At 39.8% G+C, this 25173-nt stretch overlaps 1 protein-coding gene across 1 annotated transcript in view; it reads right to left on the reverse strand.

Moving 5' to 3' along the window:
• The window catches only part of LOC134818582 (N-alpha-acetyltransferase 15, NatA auxiliary subunit-like), a 53925-nt gene that overhangs the window by 9113 nt on the left and 19639 nt on the right, over positions 1–25173 (reverse strand). The window contains exons 7-11 of the mRNA XM_063828211.1: positions 11585–11704; positions 11181–11276; positions 10030–10136; positions 9685–9754; positions 114–283 (exon numbers count right to left, since the gene is read on the reverse strand). Coding sequence (XP_063684281.1) covers positions 114–283; positions 9685–9754; positions 10030–10136; positions 11181–11276; positions 11585–11704 — 563 coding nt within the window. The remainder of the gene's footprint in view (positions 1–113; positions 284–9684; positions 9755–10029; positions 10137–11180; positions 11277–11584; positions 11705–25173) is intronic.

Here is a 25173-nt window from a genome sequence, read left to right on the forward strand (position 1 = left end):
AAATGGTAAATACGTTTTACGCGATTATACGCGATTACGATAAAAAATAGTTAACCTACTCATACTTCTAGTCATATCCAGATTGAAACTGAAGCCCCCTAAAACCACTGTACCTTGTATATCTTGCTCTTGACCATATAAGGGTCGATGTAGGTAGGAGTGTGTTGCATTGCCCTGTCTATGTAGTACATAGCTTTAGTGGTGTCCCTCTCGTAGTCGTACAGTTGAGCCAGGAATATCATGACGTGTAGATAGGATGTCGGGTACTCCTCATCCTCACTATCTGAATGTTTGGAATATTTGAAATATTTGAAACACTCCTCCACAACCTTATATGGCTGGGTAACCATGGTTACAATACCTCTAGGGACTACGGGTGGAAGATGGATAATTAAAATTCCAACAGCATCTTGTTCTCTTCATTGTGCTGATTCCGGGAAGCATTCTCTTTACGCTCTGATCATACTGTAGAATGAGATATCGTTCAATTAAAATTGGGTAACTATAGGCCTGTCAAGGATTGCAGCCCAATTAAGAGCTGATCAATTGCAGCTACTTGTGCCATGATATATGGGATAACTGAGGTCACGTGACCGCTGATCCTATCACGTGACCTCGATTCGTAAATCCTCGGACACGTGATCACATTCGTAACGTGTCGTACAAGGTTTCGTATGCCGACTAGGATATCTTCATATCTTGTGACGTCACCAGAGCCTCAAGCTACCTGATAAGGCCTTATATGGATTAATATCGCGTGTAATTGTATCCAATTAGAGGAGCTGCGCAATTATCGCATCATCTGGTATCACCTTCTGAAACCCAGCACTGAGTAACATCACCACAATCATTTGTCATCTCACCTGACCTTTAAAACCCAAACGGGGGGTATGCCCCCCCCCCTCTGGCCTTAATGACCATTAATGCCCATTAATGACCATAAATGACCATTAATGACAATGTCAGTTTTGTCAAAATTTCATCTACTGACATTAATGGTCATGTTTTTTCCGGCACTTCTTAGAGCGAAAAGGACGGACGCCTGCATCACTTAGACCCTACCTTAAGTTAACTAACTACAAGTATATGTTATTATTTTACATTTACAATTTTAGAGATTCGAAAGAGAAAACTTAGAATAGAATCTTCCGTGGTTAGGCAGACCTTCCAGAATATCACTTGAGTGGATTCCAGAGTGAGTTAGGGATTACATTTATTAAGTTCGAATGTAACGAAGAACAAATTTTGCGGCCACGGGATTTAAACCAGATAACAGTTGGTGACTTATAGTTATCAATAATAATAATTCAATGGGCAATTTAGGAGTATCAGATCGTATCAATAGTAAAATAACAATCAATAATAAAATAATAATAACACGGGTATTAAAATTAAATACTTCGGTCCCGTTCTTATATCATATCAAGATTTATATTGTAGCCAAATCATTATGCTAGTCGATTATATAGTAATTACACAGTACTTATTCAACTTTAGCACTTCATGAAATACATCGTCATCAGTCTGAATCGGACAACAAAAAAGCTGATCTTTTCCTAGGATTAGATAGAACAATTCGTTTACAGTTCAATACTCTGCCTTTAGCAGTTTAAAGTTTTGACCCAAAATCGAGCATTGTCATCATGATAGGGACAAATTGATGCGGCAGGAATTCGTCTAGATCTGCAGTTGCCCTTTTTTGAAGCAGAGACACTCATTGATAAGATGGTACCGAGGCAACAAAGGGGACGTTTAGCATTTTTTGGAACAAAGGTAGCACTTAATGAGTCGCCCTTTCGAATTGTTCGACGTTGACAGGGCTTAGAATTATTTTTGCAGCCCGGTTGGTATGGCACAGAACCCTCGAAACAGCCGGTACCAAAAAATTTCGATCTCCGACTTTTATTTCCAAATATCGTCTTACGATGGCACAGAAGGTACTGTGAGGAGGTATTGAAAATCCAAATTATCAAAAGCAATCAACACAAATAAAGGAAATCAATAGTAAAATAACAATCAATAATAAAATAATAATAACACGGGTATTAAAATTAAATACTTCGGTCCCGTTCTTATATCATATCAAGATTTATATTGTAGCCAAATCATTATGCTAGTCGATTATATAGTAATTACACAGTACTTATTCAACTTTAGCACTTCATGAAATACATCGTCATCAGTCTGAATCGGACAACAAAAAAGCTGATCTTTTCCTAGGATTAGATAGAACAATTCGTTTACAGTTCAATACTCTGCCTTTAGCAGTTTAAAGTTTTGACCCAAAATCGAGCATTGTCATCATGATAGGGACAAATTGATGCGGCAGGAATTCGTCTAGATCTGCAGTTGCCCTTTTTTGAAGCAGAGACACTCATTGATAAGATGGTACCGAGGCAACAAAGGGGACGTTTAGCATTTTTTGGAACAAAGGTAGCACTTAATGAGTCGCCCTTTCGAATTGTTCGACGTTGACAGGGCTTAGAATTATTTTTGCAGCCCGGTTGGTATGGCACAGAACCCTCGAAACAGCCGGTACCAAAAAATTTCGATCTCCGACTTTTATTTCCAAATATCGTCTTACGATGGCACAGAAGGTACTGTGAGGAGGTATTGAAAATCCAAATTATCAAAAGCAATCAACACAAATAAAGGAAATCAATACAATTCAAATCCACGCAAACTGCAAACAAGCATGTATACTAAGTCAACTGCAAACAAGCATTTATACTAAGTCAACTGTAAACAAGCATTTATACTAAGTCAACTGCAAACAAGCATTTATACTAAGGCAAATGGGGGCAAATGCAAACAAGCAAACAGACAAGACAACTTACCAACGTATAACAGAATGGTGCTTGGCACTCATTCCGAAACCGAGGTCCGAGCCTCTATTAAGCGAATATTAATTCGTTTTCTCAAACGAGACTCTGCAATCGATGCAGGGGGCTGTGAGAAACTTGATAGAAGTGATACAAGGTGATCATAATTGTAAATTTCTTGGACATGTTGCTTCCAAGATAGTTCAGAATTTCAATTATTTAATGACCATTAATGACCATTAATGACCATTAATAACCATTAATGACCATTAATGACAATGTCAGTTTTGACAAAATTCCATCTACTGACATTAATGGTCGTTGCATTACCCCCACCCAAACGATATGTGACTAACACTCACACAGAATATTAGATAACACACATTATGTTCCTTCTTCAGAATATTCTCTACTTCGTGAGGTCACCGTTTTCTTGCGTTCCTGAGTTTACTAATACTTCTCTTGTGCTTTTTATAATCCAGTTACTAGACTATTACCATTTACTGTTCATTATAAATTCGCAATCTTCATCTCCTATAGTTTTCAAGTCATTCCTATTGTTTCGATTTTGGTATAAGATTAGAATTCAAAAGGGGGGCTTAACGTGCCAGCGCCACACTCTGATAAAATAAGAGTAGGTTACATTCTATGAGATCATCGCACAGGGTCGCACATAACTTTGAGTTTGTTTATCTTCGAACAGATCTTTGTTTCTCTTCGCGTTGATCTTACAATTTGTGCTGTTACCTGTTGATACTTAATTCTAGGCTCTTGTCTCGCTTCAAGACGTAATACTGTTCCAGGTAAAAGTTTCTGAACGATTTTTTCCAACTTTAATATCTGTGAAATTGAACTGCAATTAAATAATACAGTATCTCCAACAAGCCTTCTCTATTACATACCGCACGAATGTTCTATATCGTTGGTACGTTGGTATTACCAGGGTATATTGTATATATGCTAGAGTGAACACGATAAAGCCAACTTAAACATGACATTACATTTTCTTTTAGATCAACATTAAAATGAACGAAGAAACAATAGTCATCAAGTTGAAGGACGGAGACCCGCTGAATGTCTGCAAACAGAGATTAACGGAAGACAGCCGAATGTTCCGCTACCTGATAGAGGAACTAAATTACGATGAGCTAGACCTGGAAGACTTCAGCTCTGTGAGTGTAACATTATTTGTTACATTATTGGACGATAAGAGTGTGGGAGATTTGGAGACAGCTCAGTTTAGGGAGCAACACAAGTTAGGTCACGTGTTCGAGGTGGTGTGGCTGGTGAAGGAACTTAAGGAATGGCTGGAATGCAGGATGGACAAAGCTGTGACGGATGAGGAGAAGTTGTTTGCTTTTGAGGAGTCCCTCTATATAAGGAACAAGTGGGAGAAGCATGAATTAATGAACGGTTTTATGTGCAGGTTTTCTGGTAGGGACAACAATTCATTCGTGTTGCAGTACATGACAGAGTTGGGTAAATTAGACGTTGTTCAGATTGATCTCATGTTGATTCTTGGAGGATGTAATACTGAACTTTTCCTTCGAATAATTTTAATGAACTTGAAAAACAATAAAATCTTGGATAAAAACAGTAAGTATCTCCTAAGCCGAATGGATCTCACACTTTGCTGGGAGCAAAATAAAGATCAGTTTTTAGAGATGTGTGAGAAGATACAAGATTTGTTGAATATTTCAACAGAGGATATGAAATATGCGTTTAAACTGACTACAGAGGTAATGAAATCAGCTAGTTCCCGTAGCACGAACACAAAGGAACGGACTAGGACTACAGAGGTGTACAACATTGATAAAGACATTAAGTATAAGGCGTCGAGCTGTTGCCAAACAATCAACGGTTTGACAAATGCGATTGTAGGGAACAGAATCACCTCCATGTTTAAAGTTGTTGAAATGCTGCTTATAGTTTTCTACAATAATCCTCCAACCACGGAAGAAACAGAGACATTTATTAAAATCTTGGAAACAAGCTGCAGAGACAAACACCTCCAAAAGGTCTCGAAGCAATTTCTGAAAATTATGATCAATGCCTTAAACTACTCTCCTTCATCGCAGAGAGTTGAGCTTATCTCAGTGTTGAATGAAATAACCAATAACAACCAGCTTTCTAGTTATCATGAGAATGTTACCCTAAATCAGGATAAGTTGATAGCCGTTTCACCAGGTATTGGACAAAGAGTACTCAGTTCATTGAAACATTTGTTGAACAGGGATGAAAGTTTACCATCAGGCACTATTTACAAAGATCACTTTTCTTTTGAACACCCGGCAATTATATCACAGTGTACAGAGCCTGGTAATTGCGGATTCATCTTGAAGAATAGTAAACACAGAATACAAGGCATCGGCAATATGGACTATGTAAGTGTACTGTGCTCAGACAGCAGCGACTATAATGGAACAGGACTACATGTGCATGATGTGATCTCTGCTAGTGACATGTACCTTTATTTTACACGGTCAGGTAACACAGCATCTGGTAACAAGGTTCAAGTAACAGGAAAGAAAGGGTTGATTACGTGGCGGAAGAAGTGGTTTCCAGATATTACTGACTGGGAGTTTGAGCAGGCCCCTGTAGCGTATAACGTATCTGATTACGTTTTCGCTAAACAGGACTAATCATACACTACGCAAGACTGTCACATGATTTGTTTTAAGTGTTTTATTTTATATTTTGGTTTTTGTTTTAAATCATGACGTCATTACAAAGAATGTTAACATGTTTAATACGTATTCTATTGTTATACTGCTTTATAAATTCTGTGTACTAAATCAGTTGATTTAACATCTTACTTTACAACAAAGTGACTTAGTAACCGACTTAGTAACCGACTTAGTAACCGAGGAATTAAATAACCACTCATCTTAGTTATTAAATAGATATAATCATGATATTCCCTTGTATTGGTAATATAGATTGACTAGAATCAAACAAGAAAGCATTCCATGATGACCAGGTCCGATAACTTCCCTCTATGATATCATATTGTCAACAATATAATATGTGGGTTCTGGTGGTGAAGTATATTTAGTTGAAAGGTAACATTAATATTTAATTCTGGTGTTTGATTGGCCAATAGTCGAAGCTGATTGGTCTTCTTCTTCTTCGTAGGGGGCTGTGGTCAATATCACTAATGGAAAGATCGTGACCACTGTAAGATAGAGCATTGGAGCCCTGTGCTTACCCCGGTAAAATTAATAAATCAAGAAAAAAATGTTAAGATTTTGTTTTCTTTGCATTTAGTAAATCGTTTTGTTGCTTGTATGAAGCCGATGATCATTGGTAGTGAGAATTTGTCCACTATGTTTGTCACGCTAAGATAAAAGGAGTCAAAGTATCATCCTCGTTGGTAAGACCATTTCGGGCACTTGCCAATAAAGTGGTTCATTGTCTCCTCCTCCATGAGACAGTGTGGACAAATTTTGGGGACCGTTGTCGGCTTGAACTCATTAATGTGGTAGTTTAGTGCACAATGTCCAGTAAGGAATTGTGTTGCTGTTCTTATGCTCTCATTGCCAAGTTTCGGGATTGATCTGGCGAACTTATGTCTCCATACTCGTTTGAAGTGAGTGTTCAATACCTCATATGGAAGTACTCATCATCCTCACTTTTTGAAATACATTAAGTATTACTCTCTGAAATGTTTGTAATTTATACTATTCACCATGAAACAACATGATTTTTGTAGGTACTGCATTTGTGTGACTAGCATGATCCCTTACACTCTGCTCTACAGCTGGATAATGGTGCAGAACCAGGTGGATGGGTATGTAGTGTCCATTTCAAAGAACAGTCACGTGACAGCATATAAAGTCACGTGACAGTATATAGTATATGTACAGCTAATCATATTCTTCAAAATCGACGAGCACCAAAACTCTACATTGTTCGTTATTTGCTACCGAATCTCTACAGTCAACAATCCTTCTGTGATATAAACGTAGGACCATGTTCAGCAACAAGTAGTGTTACTAGGGTAACAAGTAGTGTTACTAGGGTAACCACGTGACCATGTTAAACAACAAATACCTCCTCTGGAGTGGAGTGATCTGCGTCCTAGCCACAATGTTGTTCCTACAACCCTATAGACTCCCTCCTGTGTCCCTGCCTGATCCTGCTAACATCACCAACATTCCACACATAGTTCACTTGAAAGAGGACACGGTTGATCACATCCTGGGTGTGATCGGAGGGGAGTCTTTGGTGGAGCACCAGGGAGATCTTGTAACGGGGTCGCTGGACGGTTATCTTGTTGGTGTAGATCCGGACACTTTGAACATCAAGTGGAAGGTGAAATGCCCAACTTCAAGTTCTGGAAGCGGATGTAGAGTTCTGGGTTTAAGATCGGTGGGCCGTGCCCTTTTTGGTGTGGACGTTAACGGACGTTTGTTCAAATATCAGTCGGAGAAATTTGAATGGCTTATCGATAATAATACTTCAGGGATAGCAGCATTAACCCCAGGATTCTTCAATGATTTGGTAGTGTACCAAGATATGATCTACTTGACGGACTCGTATTCTTCAAAGGAAGACAGACACCAGACTATGTTGCAGAGATTCTTTAGTTTACAAGCAGAAGGGAAGATCATATCGTATAACATTACATCTAGAGAGGTGTCCGTACTGGCCGATAAACTCTATGTTCCTAATGGGATAGAGCTTCATCGAAATAACAGGTTAACAGAATTTTATTGAAATTTCCAAACAAACCAAGAAAATATACTGTGCTGGAAATGACAATACAAAATCCTTCTTATGAATTATTTAATCCTAATTTCCCCAGGACTCTGCTAGTATCAGAGGGAAGCATGTACCGTATCTTGGAAATAGAAATTAAGTCGGGGGATATTGTGAGGGTATTCAGTGAGGGTGGAACTCTTGGAGCAGTGGATAACATCAGGAGAGCTGCTGATGGAGGTAAGCTTCAACTATGATGTTAAGTGCAAAGTGCTAAATTGAGCTGTCAATTGACATCTTTAGCAGTCAACTTATCTTGCTTTTAAAATGTTTCAATTGTCTAAACCCTGTGTTTTCTGCCCTCTCAGGCTCTCAAACTAACCTCCCTCACACTAACAACTAACATCCCCCTAGGCCCTTCTAACAACTAACCTCCCTCCTACTAACAACTAACATCCCCCCTACTAACAACTAAACTCCCTCTCACTAACAACTAACCTCCCCCAATTAAAAAACTAACCTCCCTTCAGGCTACTGGATAGGAGTGTCAGTAGGTAGAACAACAAAACACCACCTCTCAGATACCCTCTCTTCCTACCCCATACTTCGTCACCACCTAACCCACCACCACCTACTCTCACCCCTCATCTCATTTTCTGCTAAGATCCTGGCGGAGGAACCACGGTTCTATAGAGTGGATGAGGGGGGTGAGATTGTCTGCTTGGTGATGGGTGATAGGACTGTTACTGATACCATTACCTTTAGTGAGGTGCTGGAGTTTGGAGAGTATTTGTTCGTTGGGACACCCTTTTCTAAGAGCCTTTTTAGGATTAAATATTTGTAGTTTGTTTGAATTTGAGAATGCTACTCTGATTTTAATTCAAACTGAATAGAATGAAATATTATAAATTCGTACTAATTCAGTATAGGGTAGTAAATACGGTAGTTTCGTACTTCTAAGGAGATCTGCAAGATCTGCAACATTCATTCAGCAGCTATTTTTGGACAAATTGGAATGATTCGGTATTTTCTGTGTTAGATTGAGCGAGTACCAGTAGTTGGTCGCAGCTCAGCAAGTGCCTGCAGATTGTGCTTTCATTATTGGTAGATTATGATAACAATGGAATATCGTACGGGGCTGGGATTCGATGATTGTAGAAGATTGCGAAAAATCAAATAACACAATCCCAGTACTCCCTGAATATCAAATATTTATTTCGCAAATTTTTTCGCTGTCCTTGTGTTCTTTTTCACGTTCATACTATTCCAGATGGAAATAAATACGCAAACACTTTCTTAATGTCAATAATGTCATTCCATAACTCATTTAAGTTGCTGGATGTTAGTTAATTTAAGTTTTAGTGATTAATTTAAAAAATAAGTTATGATTTAAAATTGTTTAGTTGACACTTAAATAAATAAAAAATGTCTTCCTCTAAATATTTAACTGATACTTCTATCGTTTTGTAATTTGAATTCAATTCGGTAATTTAATAATTTAAAATTCTTTATTAACACCCTCTCGAGGATTATATGGCACGACTCAAGTGGTCAGTGGATAAAGGCAGAACTTATGTAGCCGACCTTTCCTGAGGTAAGAGAGGCCAATTAATAGGTCAAATATAAACTAAATGTAATAGATGAGATACGATCCATAACTGGTGACATGAGTCATCAAATATTTTCTTTGTTTGATATTTTATGTTACTCTGGAGAACATGTTGTACTTAAATAACTAATTTATTGTAAACCTTCTACGATTAAAAAAGTAATTATCAGGTAGCAAAAACTCGATTACAGAAACCTTTACAATAATTCCATTTTCTCACAGATTTAAAAAAAAATTAATGGAGAGAAGCTTGGCATGATACAGATTACAAAAAGTTCAGCAATTAGAATACACAAGTACAACAAGTGTTTGACGATTACAACATTGCAACATACGCTTGAGGAACTATGCTGGATGATGGAAATTGCTTTTTTCAATACGATTATGCTAAATTCGTTATACGACGTCAAAAACATTTAAAAGTGTTGCGTTCATTTAAGGTTTTCTCTATTCCTTTCTGGGCGACTTATCAGATCTTCAAGATGTTCTTTAAAGTTATATTTCTGGTTTGAAAAAAAATCTAATGTTATAATAAATAACAGTTCAAGTTACCTGGACTGAATTTCTTGTGTTCTTCTAAGGATGTGAAGTAACCATGCATTAACTCTTTGATTGTTTCTAACTGAAACAGAGATTATTATTAGCACCATTCAAAAGAAGATATAATTCTTCAGAAACAAAACAAAATAATAGTGATACGAGTGGGAGCATAGCTACGTATAGTGTCGCGAAATTTTAAATCCGAGGGTCTTTTCGTAACATAGCTGTTGCTTGCATCAATTGTTGTTGGTACTTTTTCCTAAAGGTATTTATAGAAAGTGAAACAAAAACTGAATCCAGGGCCTTGGAAAATCTTTGGCAGAGGGGGGGGGGGGGGGGGGGAGGCACAAATCTCACCTTATTCTTATCTTGGAACAGATGTTTGAGAATGTTGAAGAGAGGCGGGACTCCTTTTCTCAACTGTCTTTGCAAATATCCGTCAACCAGTGTCCTGAATGTGCTCCCTGAAATACCAGGTCAGCAGTTTGATGAGATATTTAATATCAAATAGCATTAACACAATTCATTTCCAGATGTGCAGCATGATCTAAGTAATAAGCCACGTAGGAAAGTAACCCTTGAAAGTTGAAATCTGTATTTCTTGTAATATACAGTTGGACTGCTTTCTATAACTTTACCACGTTTTGTATGCATGGTATTGGTTAATAGTAGAGGAGAAGAAAAAATGCATGACCTATTCAGGGAAGCTGATCGGTTAATGGCTGTCACATTTCAGAAGGAAGAATATTTAAAGATTTAATAGGAAGGAAGAATATGGGTCAGCTCCACACCGGGGGGGGGGGGGGGGGGGGGGGGGGGAGGTCAGCTCCACGCCGCTTCCATTATCCTAAGACATAGTATATATAACAGTGTATAAACTTTTTAAAGAGGAGCAACTTTTTAAATTCTTTGCATAGAGATTAACATACCACAAACTTGTTATAATGGGAAACAATGTAAAAGGGAAAGAGAACTATTCGTAATTACTAATTAGAGTAATTATGCACCGCGACCGTGCGCGTGGACAAATAGACAATTAATAAGACCAACTGTTGTTGGTGAATTGGCTTGTTCGAACACGCGTTGCTTATGAGTTATGACTAATGAGTTACCGCATATTTTTGTCTACTTATGAGATTAATGGTTCCCATGAATCTTTTGATAATTGTGTAATTATTTAATTATAATAACGGCAGACGGTTTAAAATGTTCAGTGATTGACAATTTGATTTTGACGGTGAGGTGCGGATCAACCAACATCTCATCTATGAAATTGAAGGTAGAATTACATATCATGATCGGTTTCCATTGATCTTCAAATCAATCCTATCTTTTAGTAGTACTGTAATTGCAATTCCGCTGCATGTGACAGAAAATTAAACGGCTTTGAGGAATAATCTTAAAAGCAATTGATTTCGAAATTCTTATTTTTATCTTATAATTTTATAAATGAGGGTGATTGTAAGAAACTTGATCGCAAGCAATGAATTATTCTCTTTAGTCTTTACCCGTGCTTAGTTTCAAAGCGTAGTTGAAAGGTGCCTCCGCTCGAGGGTGCAATTTCTGTAGTTTCTGACACAACTGTAACGAATCCTCATCGTTATCTGAACATGTTGATTGGAGTTAGGTATTTATAAGATATTTAACATGTTGGTTAGGTATTTATAAGATATTTAACATGTTATTAGGTATTTATAAGATATCTAACATGTTATTAGGTATTTATAAGATATTTAACATGTTGAAGTTAAACGTTGTCATATAGTATGGTTCCATTTTGCCATTTTTGCAACCTATTTTGTCTAACCCTAAAAATAAGAGTACCATTTGAACGAATATGAACAAATGCACATATTTAAGCTGCCCCGTTTCAAGTAACGGGTACTAGTACACACGAATGAACAGCACTTACAATTATTGTGAGCTCTAACGTAGCTCTCAATATAGGTGGAATTCTCGGGATTCCTGTGGTACAGCGCCTCAAACACGTCAGCACTGTCCTCATACTCTCCTATCCGGGCGTGGAGGTCTCCTGAAACAGTGGTCAGTTAGGTGAAACAGTGGTCAGTTAGGTGAAACAGTGGTCAATTAGGTGAAACAATGGTCAGTTAGGTGAAAAAGTGGTCAATTAGGTGAAACAGTGGTCAGTTAGGTGAAACAGTGGTCAGTTAGGTGAAACAGTAGTCAGTTAGGTGAAACAGTGGTCAGTTAGGTGAAACAGTAGTCAGTTAGGTGAAACAGTGGTCAGTTAGGTGAAACAGTGGTCAGTTAAGTGAAACAGTGGTCAGTTAGGTGAAACAGTGGTCAGTTAAGTGAAACAGTGGTCAGTTAGGTGAAACAGTGGTCAGCTAGCTAGCTAGGTGAAACAGTAGTCAGTTAGGTGAAACAGTGGTCAGTTAGGCGAAACAGTGGTCAGTTAGGTGAAACAGTGGTCAGTTAGGTGAAACAGTGGTCAGTTAGGTGAAACAGTGGTCAGTTAGGTGAAACAGTAGTCAGTTAGGTGAAACAGTGGTCAGTTAGGTGAAACAGTAGTCAGTTAAGTGAAACAGTGGTCAGTTAGGTGAAACAGTAGTCAGTTAAGTGAAACAGTGGTCAGTTAAGTGAAACAGTGGTCAGTTAGGTGAAACAGTGGTCAGTTAGGTGAAACAGTGGTCAGTTAGGTGAAACAGTGGTCAGTTAAGTGAAACAGTGGTCAGTTAGGTGAAACAGTAGTCAGTTAGGTGAGACAGTGGTCAGTTAGGTGAAACAGTGGTCAGTTAAGTGAAACAGTGATCAGTTAGGTGAAACAGTGGTCAGTTAGGTGAAACAGTGGTCAGTTAGGTGAAACAGTGGTCAGTTAGGTGAAACAGTGGTCAGTTAGGTGAAACAGTGGTCAGTTAGGTGAAACAGAGGTCAGTTAGGTGAAACAGTAGTTAGTTAGGTGAAACAGTGGTCAGTTAGGTGAAACAGTAGTCAGTTAGGTGAAACAGTGGTCAGTTAGGTGAAACAGTGGTCAGCTAGCTAGCTAGGTGAAACAGTAGTCAGTTAGGTGAAACAGTGGTCAGTTAGGTGAAACAGTGGTCAGTTAGGTGAAACAGTGGTCAGTTAGGTGAAACAGTGGTCAGTTAGGTGAAACAGTGGTCAGTTAGGTGAAACAGTGGTCAGCTAGCTAGCTAGGTGAAACAGTAGTCAGTTAGGTGAAACAGTGGTCAGTTAAGTGAAATATATGGACTTTAAAATGCTGAAAGAATATATTTCGACTGTGCCAAATTCGGTAAAAAATTAAGACACCGAGACAAGTTGACCATGGCTAATAAACTTTCCATGTCATGCAATGTGTATTGTGTATTAAACTACATGAATTTGGAATGCCTTCTGATCACAGTCTTCCATCATGTTATATCGTAGAGCACGATCCGAGGACAGTAGTACATACCATACATATGACATACCGTACATACCATACATACTTTTTCAAGTTGGTAGACGAGTGGTGAGAGCTGGCTGACCTCAGTACCCTCGTTTACTTGCGTAAAAACACCGTTATTACAGTTAGCCGGACTGTTAGCCGGACTGTTAGCCAGACTGTTAGCCGGACTGTTAGCCGGACTGTTAGCCGGACAGTTAGCCGGACTGTTAGCCGGACTGTTAGCCGGACTGTTAGCCGGACTGTTAGCCGGACTGTTAGCCGGACAGTTAACCGGACCTTTTACCGAGTTTCAGAACCACCTCTCATTATCAGAACTTCCAACAAGATTTAGTAAAATAGTTTTTAACACCCGGTTTAGTGGCTTGTTTGCTGGGAAACTGTTCTAGGGCAGTGATAGGAATCATGAGTAGAGTGTTGTAACTTGAAAATGCGTTTACTTTTTATATTATTGGTTTGTTTATACCGCTTGATGCTTGAAAACTCGACATAGAGGCTAACTTTCCTCTTGATTCTGCGTTTACTAACTTACTAACCTTACATGACATTTGGTTTCAGCCCTAACTCCATTTATCAAAGCAAGACTAAACTACTGAGGGAGAATTATGATGTTACAATTTAAATATTTCCCGCCACAACAACTTACTACTGTTACACTGTAACCATTAGAGCGCACGATAACAGTTTGAGTTAAAGCTGCAATCAATATGTTAATAATATTTACATCTTATGCAAGGAACTTAACATATTATCTTCTTGACCTTTTAGTAGTCTCGAATTCAAAGCTTGCCCGGATGAGGGACTATTTAAATAGGCCCCTAAGTAGGCCCCTAAATACGTCTGCTTATATTATCCAGTGCCCTTATCAGCCCAATCAGGTGGTGGCTGGGTAACCCTGTATTATCAGGTGGTGGCTGGGTAACCCTGTATTATCAGGTGGTGGCTTGGTAACCCTGTATCATCATGAATATTACACGTCATAGAGATGGGAAGCTCTCCAGCATCGCCGCAACTATTGTCTTGAGCTGGGTTAATATGGTAAGTGGGTACATTAGGAACTATTAGAGGCTCTCATCGGTCATAAACATTGTGCTCGGGTACCTTAGACCTTGGCCGTTACCCTGGTTACCTTATCATATGCCCACATCCAGAAAAGCAGATCGCCAGATAATCTAGGAGAAAATTGAGAATCAAAGTCTATGATCTGAATTTTAAAGGCACATTACATGATTATTTGTGAAACTACGATAAATGGTGCCAGCTGGCCGTGTTTTACTTGGAGAGTAAAACACTATTTTCGAGGGCTTCAGATATTTGTGTTTCACTGTAGATTTTAATGTGGCCATACAAAAACGCAAAAGATTTCCGGGGCCCAGCTTCAAATGCCCCAAAACTGTTTTGCTTCACTCGCTGCGCTAGCCGACATTGTGAAAGTCGGAAATTCACGAGCGAAGCTAACGGGCCATAGAAAACAGAAAATTTGTATCTGGGAGGAAATTTAAAATTTTCTGGATGTTGGATTATATGCTTACTATATCTACATATCATTACTGTTTGGGTCTGATGACGGTGATATTTATTGTACTGGTAACAGTTTTTGAAATTGTGTTTTCATTTATAATATTTTCCGGTTCCGATTGCAAGGGGTGTAATCCGATACGTGCGCATGATACAATATAGTGTCTAATATATAGAACGCCAGTGTTATTTGTATTATAACTGATAATACTCTCTCATTCTACGTTCGGGCGTTATCATGCGCGGCCCTCAGAGCGCGAGAGTATTATTGCGTTAAAACACGATAGCCTGAATTAAACTTTTAGTGATTCATTTTAACTGATATCTTAAAACTAGAGCTTGGTCCACAGGGGTTTGGATTTAGTTTCAGTACTGCAGTCAGTAGGTTTCAGAAGTCCTACCAGGATAACCACCTCTCTAACTATCAGTGTTACAGATGAAACCTTATAGAACAATCTGGTGGATTCGTGTAGTGTTTTTGAGTCTCATGATTTGATAGTTCTTTTATTCAAATTTCTGATTGTTTCTGAATAGACTCAGTGAAGACAAATTCTAATGGAAATAAATAGCTGAATAACGTATCGACATTTCTACGTCATACTCATATTCTGAAATAGTATTAATTCAATTATAACGATCAATATTCACATTAAAAATTTGACGACGAAATTTATTTCAAACAAAATATATAACTGTAAAATAGTTATCAACCGTAAATAGTTTTTAACGAAATCGGAGCAAATAGTTAGGGAGGATATGTCAGGAATATCAATGGCGTTGGATTAGTTTGTTAGAAGCAATTTGACTTCAAAAATCACTAGCTGGAAGCCCAAACTAAAGGATTTTTATAGGTGGCAATTTTTATTTTGGCGGGAACACCCATATACGGGCCACGCCCTTTTTCAGGGTTTCACGGTCACTCGAATTTTTGTATTTCAGCCCAGGAAAGTCTTAAAGACTATTCCGATACACCAAAATGTGCCTAATAGCCACATTTATATACAACTTATGAAGCAACATATACCTTAAAATGCTTCGTTTCGGAGATATGGCCGAAAAACGGTTTTTGGCTTGACGCAGTTCATAATTTCCGTGATTTTTGGCATTTCCGCCTAGGAAGGTCGTAGAGACTATTCTGATACACTAAAATGTACATAATGGCCACATTTATATACAACTTATAAAGCAACATATACCCTAAAAGACTTATTTTCGGAAATGTGGCTGAAAAACGGATTTTTGCCGAGCGAACAATGACAATATTCACAAATGGGCTATTGGACTGTTAACTAGAAAGGTCTTAAAGACTCATGAGCAACACAGCATTTGTAAGATTACTCACTTTCTGTCCAGAAAAACCTACAAAAATTGGAGATTGATCTACTTTATTGGGCATATCTCTTAATGGGCCAGGCCAGCAGCATATTTGTGTCTTACGAAAGGGCAATTTTTCAAAATTACGGTTTCTTTAGTAAGGGTGAATGGGTCAGTTGCTAACAGCAAATTGTTCGCAATTACCGACTCCTGCACATCTATATACTAATCATACTATACTCAAAAACGCTCACTTTAGGAGTCATTAATAAATAACTACTACATGATTTGTGAAAACTCTAACAATTTTTCCTTGGCACCAATTTAGCCAAAATGTAATGACCAAAATTCAACTTTTGATTTATTCATTCCATGAAACCATTATATGTACTAAGAATACGGGACCTAAAATAACTCGGCACTGGATCCGGGCCAGATTGTCGCTTGACCACTGACCAGTACCCCACTTTATAATTATAATTGACTTCACTGCCTCGACCAATATTGGTCTGTAATCCCTGGATTGAGATCTGTTGGCTGCAGTTTAATTTAGCTCATTAACCATAATAGTAATACCGCAGTGGTTTGGTTTCCATAGATTTTCCCATTGTATGATAATGTCTTAATGTGTGTCATTCCCTCGTTTTTTAATCAAGTGGTTACTGGCTAGCTCTTTTGTTATTACAGCTGCCTCGAGATCTTATCTAGGGCACAATACATTAGTACTAGAACATTAGAACTGTAATTCTAGAACTTCAGATTAAGATTACTTGGCCGGATGGCAGGGTTCGATATTCGACTCTAAAACGCTCAGTTTAGGAGTGATTAGTAGATAACTACTGCATGATATGCGAAAACTCCAACAAAACAAGGATCATTCTTAATCAAAGTGTTCCTCGACTTGTACTTAAGTCTTGTAACCTACTGGAGTTTGGGCCACTGAATCGAATACGACCTGATATTAATTTTAGGATGTCGGGAAATTCATTAAGATTTTTGTTCTTTGGTTTTTCAATTGTGCTACAAATCCGAGTTTGAGTTGATAACACCGAATTTCTTGTTTGACTCTCAAAGAGAAGAACCAAGGCTTAGGTTCCTCTTTTTGGCTCTGAGATCCAACTTTAAGATCGGACTTCGGAGATCCTCGCGTCATAGATCATGTAACTGTAACATCAGTACCGTAGATCAGACTTTTGCTTGATATTGGACCTATAAATCTAATTATATATTCGAAACGGGATGTAACCAAGGTTAATTTAGATAAGATATACCAGCTTTCGGGGTTACAAGACCCCACGAAAGGCATGCAGAGCATCCTAAATCCTCATGCTATCCTCACGTTGACCATCTAGGTCCAGACTCCAGCCTCTCATTAAAAAACAGCTATTAGGCTAGAGATCCGTCCCTTGTCCCGTAGTGTCCCGTCAGTAAGAGATCGTCCAGATTTTGGTCATTTAGACCCCTCCCCGCTCTAAAATCCACTTTACCCAAAGCTGGAAAAATTTCACATGTGAAACCTAAATAGCTAAATCAGCATCTTGAGACCTTCTATTATATATAAACCCCGTGATCCTACTATAAGCTTATAACTTATAAGGTATTGCATGCCGAAATTAGGATTCACCTCAACTGGTAATATGAACCTGGTATGTTACCTGAATGTCCTCAGTCAAATCTCGAACCCTGCTAATGCTATTCTGCCAAGTAACCTTAATCTGAGGTTCTAGAATTACAGTTCCAATGTTCTAGTATTTGTGCCCATGCCCCAGATAAGATCTCGAGGCAGCTCACAGCTGAAATAACAGAAGAAATAGCCAGTCACCACTTGATTAAAAAACGAGGGAATGACACACATTATCATACGACGGGAAAATCTATGCGACTAAAAAAAAAATATGGGGTCATTCTGAAGTGGGAACCAAACCACTGCGGTATTATAGGAAATTAGCTAAATTAAACTGCGGCCAACAGATCTCAATCCAGAAATTACAGACCAATATTGGTCGAGGCAGTGAAATCAATCATAATTATAAAGTGGGGTATTGGTCAGCGGTCAAGCAACAATCTGGCCCGGATCTAGTGCCGATTTATTTTAGGCCCGGTATTCTTGGCACATATATCATGGTTTCATGGCATGAATAAATAAAAATTTGAAGTTGAATTTTGGTCTGGCACGTCACACATTTTATTTAAATTGGTGCCAAGGAAAAATTGTTGGAGTTTTCACAAATAATGTAGTAGTTATTTATTAACGACTCCTAAAGTGAGCGTTTTTGAGTATATGATGTGCATGAGTCGGCAATTGCGAACAATTTGCTGTTAGCAACTGACCCATTGAACTTTACTAAAGAAACCGTAATTTTGAAAAATTGCCCTTTCGTAAGACACAAATATGCTGCTGGCCTGGCCCATTAAGAGAGATGCCCAATAAAGTAGATCATTCTCCAATTTTTGTAGGTGTTTCTGGACACAAAGTGAGTCATCTTACATCTTGTGACAAATGCTGTGTTGCTCATGAGTCTTTAAGACCTTTCTAGTTAACAGTCCAATAGCCCATTTGTGAATATTGTCATTGTTCGCTTGGCAAAAATCCGTTTTTCAGCCACATTTCCGAAAATAAGTCTTTTAGGGTATATGTTGCTTTATAAGTTGTACATAAATGTGGCCATTATGCACATTTTGGTGTATCAGAATAGTCTCTACGACCTTCCTAGACGGAAATGCCAAAAATCACGGAAATTATGAACTGCGTCAAGCCAAAAACCGTTTTTCGGCCATATTTCCGAAACGAAGCATTTTAAGGTATATGTTGCTTTATAAGTTGTATATAAATGTGGCTATTAGGCACATTTTGGTGTATCGGAATAGTCTTTAAGACCTTCCTGGGCTGAAAAACAAAAATTCGAGTGACCGCGAAACCCTGAAAAAGGGCGTGGCCCGTATAGGGGTGTTCCCGCCAAAATAAAAATTGCCACCTATAAAAATCCTTTAGTTTAGGCTTCCAACTAGTGATTCTTGAAGTCAAATTGCTTCTAACAAACTAATCCAACGCCATTACATACCCTCCCTAACTAAAATATGAACATAAAACTGACAAAATTGGGCTCATCTGAAAATTAACGAATAGCGTGACGTTATACAGGAGATAAAAGATTAAAAGAGATAAAAGAATTAAACGAGAATATTACTATTTACACGTCACTCAACTAAAAACTGTGTTAGATTGTTCAACTCTGTTTTATCGTTGAGTGTGTTGTACTCTCCTTTCACGAGTGTACACGTCATTTTAGACTTATACTAGTTCTTCTTCCTAATCCTTTGTGGTTATTGACCTTTTGTTATTTAACCTCATTACTCACGGTTAGCTAGCTGTTCCCTCCTCACTTTCCTTAATTAGGCTTATTAGTGACCTCTTTTGTTTACTCAACAGTTTGACATGTTGAGTTGTACCCTATTTAGTGGATATGAGTTTAATATCTTATCACGTGACCAGCATACGTGTCACGTGAAGAGGAGTATTTAGAGGCAGTCAGGGAGACTGTTGGGACTCTTTCTTTGGGACGGATTTCTTACTGTATTACTCTTGATACTTTTTATACCCCTATTTTAACCACGAGTTTCCTTTGTACCCCTTACACCCCTTACTTTAACTGGAGGCCACGGACTTTCGAACCTCGTGCTGACTTTCACACTACGTCAACACTCGTTCCCTTTGATTGCTCGCCACTTTCTTCGGTGATATTATACTAGTTCCTCTGACTAACGTTTTTCGACTGTTTTGAAACGCAGTGAACTGCTGTGTTCTGTTTTGACTGCATTTTATACAGATTTCTGTGCCCTTACTTGATCTTGGAACCCTCTTTGACATGGACGACATTGATAACATTACAGCTCTTACGGAAGCATGGAAAATAGCTTCTACGAAGATTAAAGACATTAAGACGGAGCTAGAAACCAAGACCTCAGATTCAGCAGCAGAGTCGGTTCTTACGGACTTGAAGGAGAAACTATCAGCGGCTCTGACTGACGAATCTACAACGAAGACCTCTCTCCTTGAGGAACTGTTGCAAAACAGAAAGAGTCATGACATCGCAAATATCGACCTCCCTACCAGTGATATTGAAGTGTTAAGTGAGTCTAGACCATCATCTTCCAAACACGAAGACGTCTTCACTCCTAGACCTAAGGAGGAGACACCTCTGACTGCTCGGTTTACAGCACCTAAGGAATATAAGCATGGCGAAAACTTCACCACATGGTGTTCCAGATTTCGACGATATCTCAGAGCCAGCAGAATACGGAGGGATGACGCATTCGAACTGCTTCTTAACAATGTAGATGACAGGACACTAGAGAAACTAGAGCCAGTAGCAGACAAACTTACACCTGAACAAGGCCGTGATCCTGACTTGTTCATGCCGATCTTCGAACAAGCAATTTACCCTAAATCAGACATCAGAGCACTTCGACAACAACTCACAACGAAACTTGTGCAGGAAGACCAAGAAGACGTTGATACATTTGCTTCAAGGGTCCGCAGCCTTGCGAAACGGGCATACAATATTCCCGCGGATAGACATGAACCGTGTCTGAACGCCTTCCTGAATGGAATGAGGGACGAAACATTGTTTGACAAGGTGATATCTGTCCCTGGAGCAGAAGACGATTTCGATCTCGCAGTAGAATCTGCACGAAAGTTCGAGAAAATGCGGCGGACTAATAGAGACAGACCTATAGACTTAGATGTACTACAGATCAACAACTCGAACTCTAACAACAATGATGAAGAGCCTGCTGAGAGAAACTTAAACACCAGGAGTGATAGACCAGTACAAGATCACAGAAACAACAGCAGACATCAGAACAGAGGAAGACCTACTCCAGGATATGGCAGAAGGGAAACCAGGACTTGTTTCCTCTGCCATATTCAAGGCCACATCGCTGCCAACTGTTCACAAAATCGTTTAAACCCCAACAGGGCCGGCGACTCCCAGAGCACCGGCCCGGAACAGTAAACAAACTCGTCAATGGTCGTCCGAAGGATACGGTGGTGGTGAGGGGACTGGCTGAGTCAAGTCAGGTGAACTGCCTGATAGACACTGGAAGCCAGGCCACACTGGTCAATTTTTCTCTGGTTAAGGACCTGATACTTGAAAGGAGTATCAGGAAGACAAACTGTGTGCTATCTTCCTTCACCAAGGAAAAGATCAGAACAGCAGGTCAGATTGATCTCACACTGACTATCGTAGGTGCACGAGTATTGCACTCATGTATCGTAGTCTGTGAAGATATGGAATGCAACATACTTTTGGGTATGGACTTCATGTCAAGGAATGACATATCCATACATGCTGGATCCAACAAGATAACATCACCCTTTGGCTCCGCTCCCTTTCTCCATCCACCTACATCGATTAAGAGGAGGACCAAGGTGAGAGCTACATCCACCGTGATTGTTCCTCCTAACACCGTCATGTTCATAAGAGGTACGTTGGAGCAGCCTACAGAACAGACAACGGACAACAGGAGTTCTATCCTAAGCGGCTATTTGGAGCCATACGACAATTTGGCAGTTAATGACGGATTGTTCGCTACTGGAGCTTTGATGTATAGCGAGATGGGCGAAGTGCCTATTAGAGTGCTAAATCCTTCTGATGACCCTATTGTCGTATATGGAAGAAAACTGCTAGGATTTATGAAACCTACAGAGATTAAGAACGATCTCCGCAAAATCAAGGTGCAGCGAATTGCTGGCACCAATCTAAACACTCCTGACTCCAATCCTACTGTACCGGTAATAGAGTGGACCAAGGAACGACTATTCAAGGATCTCCGACTGGGAGAAGTGAAAATCCCAGAACAGGACCAACAGAGATTGAAAGAAATAGTCTGGAAACGGAGAAAATGCTTCTCTACTCACGAATTTGATCTAGGAACCTGCAATTTCTTTGAGGCTGAGATCAACTTGAAACAGGATGCCCGACCTCAGTATGTACCACCGATACCTACACCTTACAAGAGAAGAGAAGTCATGGAACACCACCTTCGAGGTATGGAGAAAGCTGGAATTATTGAAGAAACTAAGGAACACACTATGTGGAACAGCAGGGTATTCTTGGTGCCTAAACCCAATCAAGAGGGACATTTCCGCTTCGTCGCTGATTTCAGAGCTCTGAACACTCATTGCATGCCAGACCAATACCAATTACCTAATATTAACCATGTTGTAGATCGCATTGGAGGCGCGAAATGGTATTCCACGTTTGATCTAAGTAAGAGTTTCTACCAGCTCAGATACAAAGACAGCTCCCGAATGCTCACTGCATTCACGGCTAACCACAAACGTTACATCTTCAACAGAATGGTGATGGGACATCTTACATCATCTTCTCAGTTCTCAAAGATGATGGACCGTCTGTTAACCAATATTCCCTTGGATCAGCTTTGCTACTTCTTGGATGACTTATGCCTGGCATCCAACAGCGTGAAAGAACACCTCGACCGACTAGAACTTGTCCTGGACAAGCTGCTTTCCTCGAATATGAAACTTATGCCAAAAAAATGCGAATTTTTAAAGCATGAGGTGAGGTTTGTGGGTTTAACTATTTCTCAAGACGGCATCAAGATAAACGCAGAACGAGTAAAGGCGGTCAAAGAGCTACCTCCACCACGATCCCTCAAGGAAGCCCAGCAGGTTATGGGATTTTTGTCTTATAATCGTAAGTTTGTAAGGAATTTCGCTGAACTGGCGAAACCCATATACAATCTTATCGACAAAAAGAAGAAGTTTTCCTGGACTCGGACGTGTCAGGAGGGCTTTGACGAGATCAAAAGACGAATAGAAGAGGGAATTACATTGACAATCCCTCAGGTCGAGGATCCACACCAGAGCTACACAGTGACCATGGACGCTAGTCAAGATGGCTATGGAGCTGAGTTATCACAGCTCCAGAACGGAGAGAGAAGAGTTATCGCCTACTTCTCAAAGAGAGTTCCTCAACACAAGAGACAGTGGTCTCAGTCCAAGCTTGAATTCGAGGCCATGGTGGAATCTATCGAGCACTGGGCTATCTATCTGAAGGGAACACAATTTCTGGTAAAAACAGACTGTCTCAGCCTGGTAGCTCTCGAAAAGTTATTTGCTAAATCCAACGCCACCATGGTCAGACGACTTAACAAGCTAGCTGACTACCGATTCCGTTTACAACATCTGCCTGGTGAGGAAAACGAGGTTGCAGATTTCCTGAGCCGTTACATCCACAAGAAGAGGGAATGTAGCAGAGCCACCCAAACTGAAGCTAGGGATAGTTTTGTCCCTACTTTTACAGAAGAGAAGGTTGTGAACTGCAATCTCATCACATTAGACAGTGATATCAAGGCAACTGAACCTGACGATATCCCACTTATACCTCAGGACTTCTTCACGGAAGACAAAGTCTACCCAAACTCACAGGGCAACAGACATTTGAAGAACACTGCACTTACCGAGGTCGAATTAACCTCAGCCACGGAGAATAAGGTGTGCATCTGTAACTCACAGCAGATACCAGGTAACGAGCCAGAAGTTCATGCACAACTCAAGGTGAACATGGTGACAAAGAACAGCAGCATCACACAGCAACTGCACATTCCCAGTTTAATTGATCTGAACAGGATCAAGCAGGCTCAGGAAGAGGATGTTGTCCTCACGGAAGTTAGAAAATGGGTTGTCAAGGGGGAGAGACCCAAAGACTTGCAGAAGCTGAGATTGCCTCCAGAACTGATCCGGTACTGGAAACAATTCACACTACTCACGGTAAAGAATGAAGTGTTGTGCAGGAAATTGATTACCCACAACAAGCAGCATAACGAGATAGAGGTGGACAGATTTCTAGTTCTTGTTCCGGAAACACTAAGAGAGACAGTGTTAGACCTCCATCACAGTTCATTAATTACCACACATCCCGGTATTGATGAAACATACCGTCAAATAGTACGTCAGTACTATTGGCCCAAAATGAAAGACGAAGTAGATCTTTTCATCAAGTCATGTATCAAATGTGGGAGGGTGAAGCAGCCTGCTGCTTACCTGAAGGCCCCACTGAAGCACGTTATCGCACACGAGTTTAATGAGGCTCTGGTGATAGACCACATAGTTCCCCAGTTGGAAGGTTCAACTGCCAGACGGAACAGATACATCTTAACTATGACTGACCTCTTTACGGGTTACACAGTTGCAGTGCCTTGTAAAACCCGCACGAGCGAAGAGACCATAAGAATCATCATGCATCATTGGATTCTTCGATTTGGAAATCCGAGAGAAATTATCGCGGACAACGATTCCTCCTTCACATCTGGAATTTTCAATGCAGTACTGGCGTTTTTTAACATTAAACCCACTCATGGTACGCCGTACAAGTGTTCGTCTACCGCTAAGGTTGAACGTTCAAACAAACGTATCAACAAGGCTCTTCGACTGACCTTGACAGGCAAACAGCTTAACGACTGGGATCTTTACCTCAACTATGTGTGTTTTGCACTTAATGGACTACGATCTAGACACACTGGGGTATCCCCAAATCTCTTGGTATTCGGTAGGCGACTCAATACTCCACTTGATCTAACGATTGGAGGTAATCCTGTGGTGATTGAACAGAAATCCAAACAACACGGCAAGGCGTACGAACTGTACCGCACGGTTAGAAACATAGTACAGAAGGCGAGAAGACACGCTGCCTTGGACTTCCAGTATGCTGACAACACTTACAACAAGAATTTACATGGTCCGTATCTGGATGAGGACGACTGGTGTTTCACGCTTATCAACTGCCCCAAACACAAGTTTGCTGAGAGATGGCAGGGACCCTACAGGATTTGTAAGAAAATCAGCGACCACCTTTATGTTGTTGAACTCGACAACGGTAAAGAAAAAGTAGTAAACATTTCTAAGCTAAAGAAATACGCTAAGAGCAAATTTTCGCCACAACTCAACAATACTGCCGAAAAGCTCCCTCCTGCTGGAGCTTCCTGTGAACCACAAGATATTCAGAGCCCTACACATGAAGAGACGGAGACACAATCGGGAACCATAGAGGTGGAGTTCCATCCGGTGAATTGCCGAGAAGAGGAAGCTGTAACACCCATCACTTCTAATCAATTCCCCGAATCAGAATTTGATCTAGCTGACTGGGAGATAGTTACACATGAAGATATCGTAGTGACACAAGATCACCAGGAAACACAAGGCATTGAAGACACTACGACAGCCACACATCCACCTGAAG

This window comes from Bolinopsis microptera, chromosome 7 (genome assembly GCF_026151205.1).
Source record: "Bolinopsis microptera isolate Bmic1 chromosome 7, MBARI_Bmic_1.0, whole genome shotgun sequence".
NCBI lineage: Eukaryota > Metazoa > Ctenophora > Tentaculata > Lobata > Bolinopsidae > Bolinopsis > Bolinopsis microptera.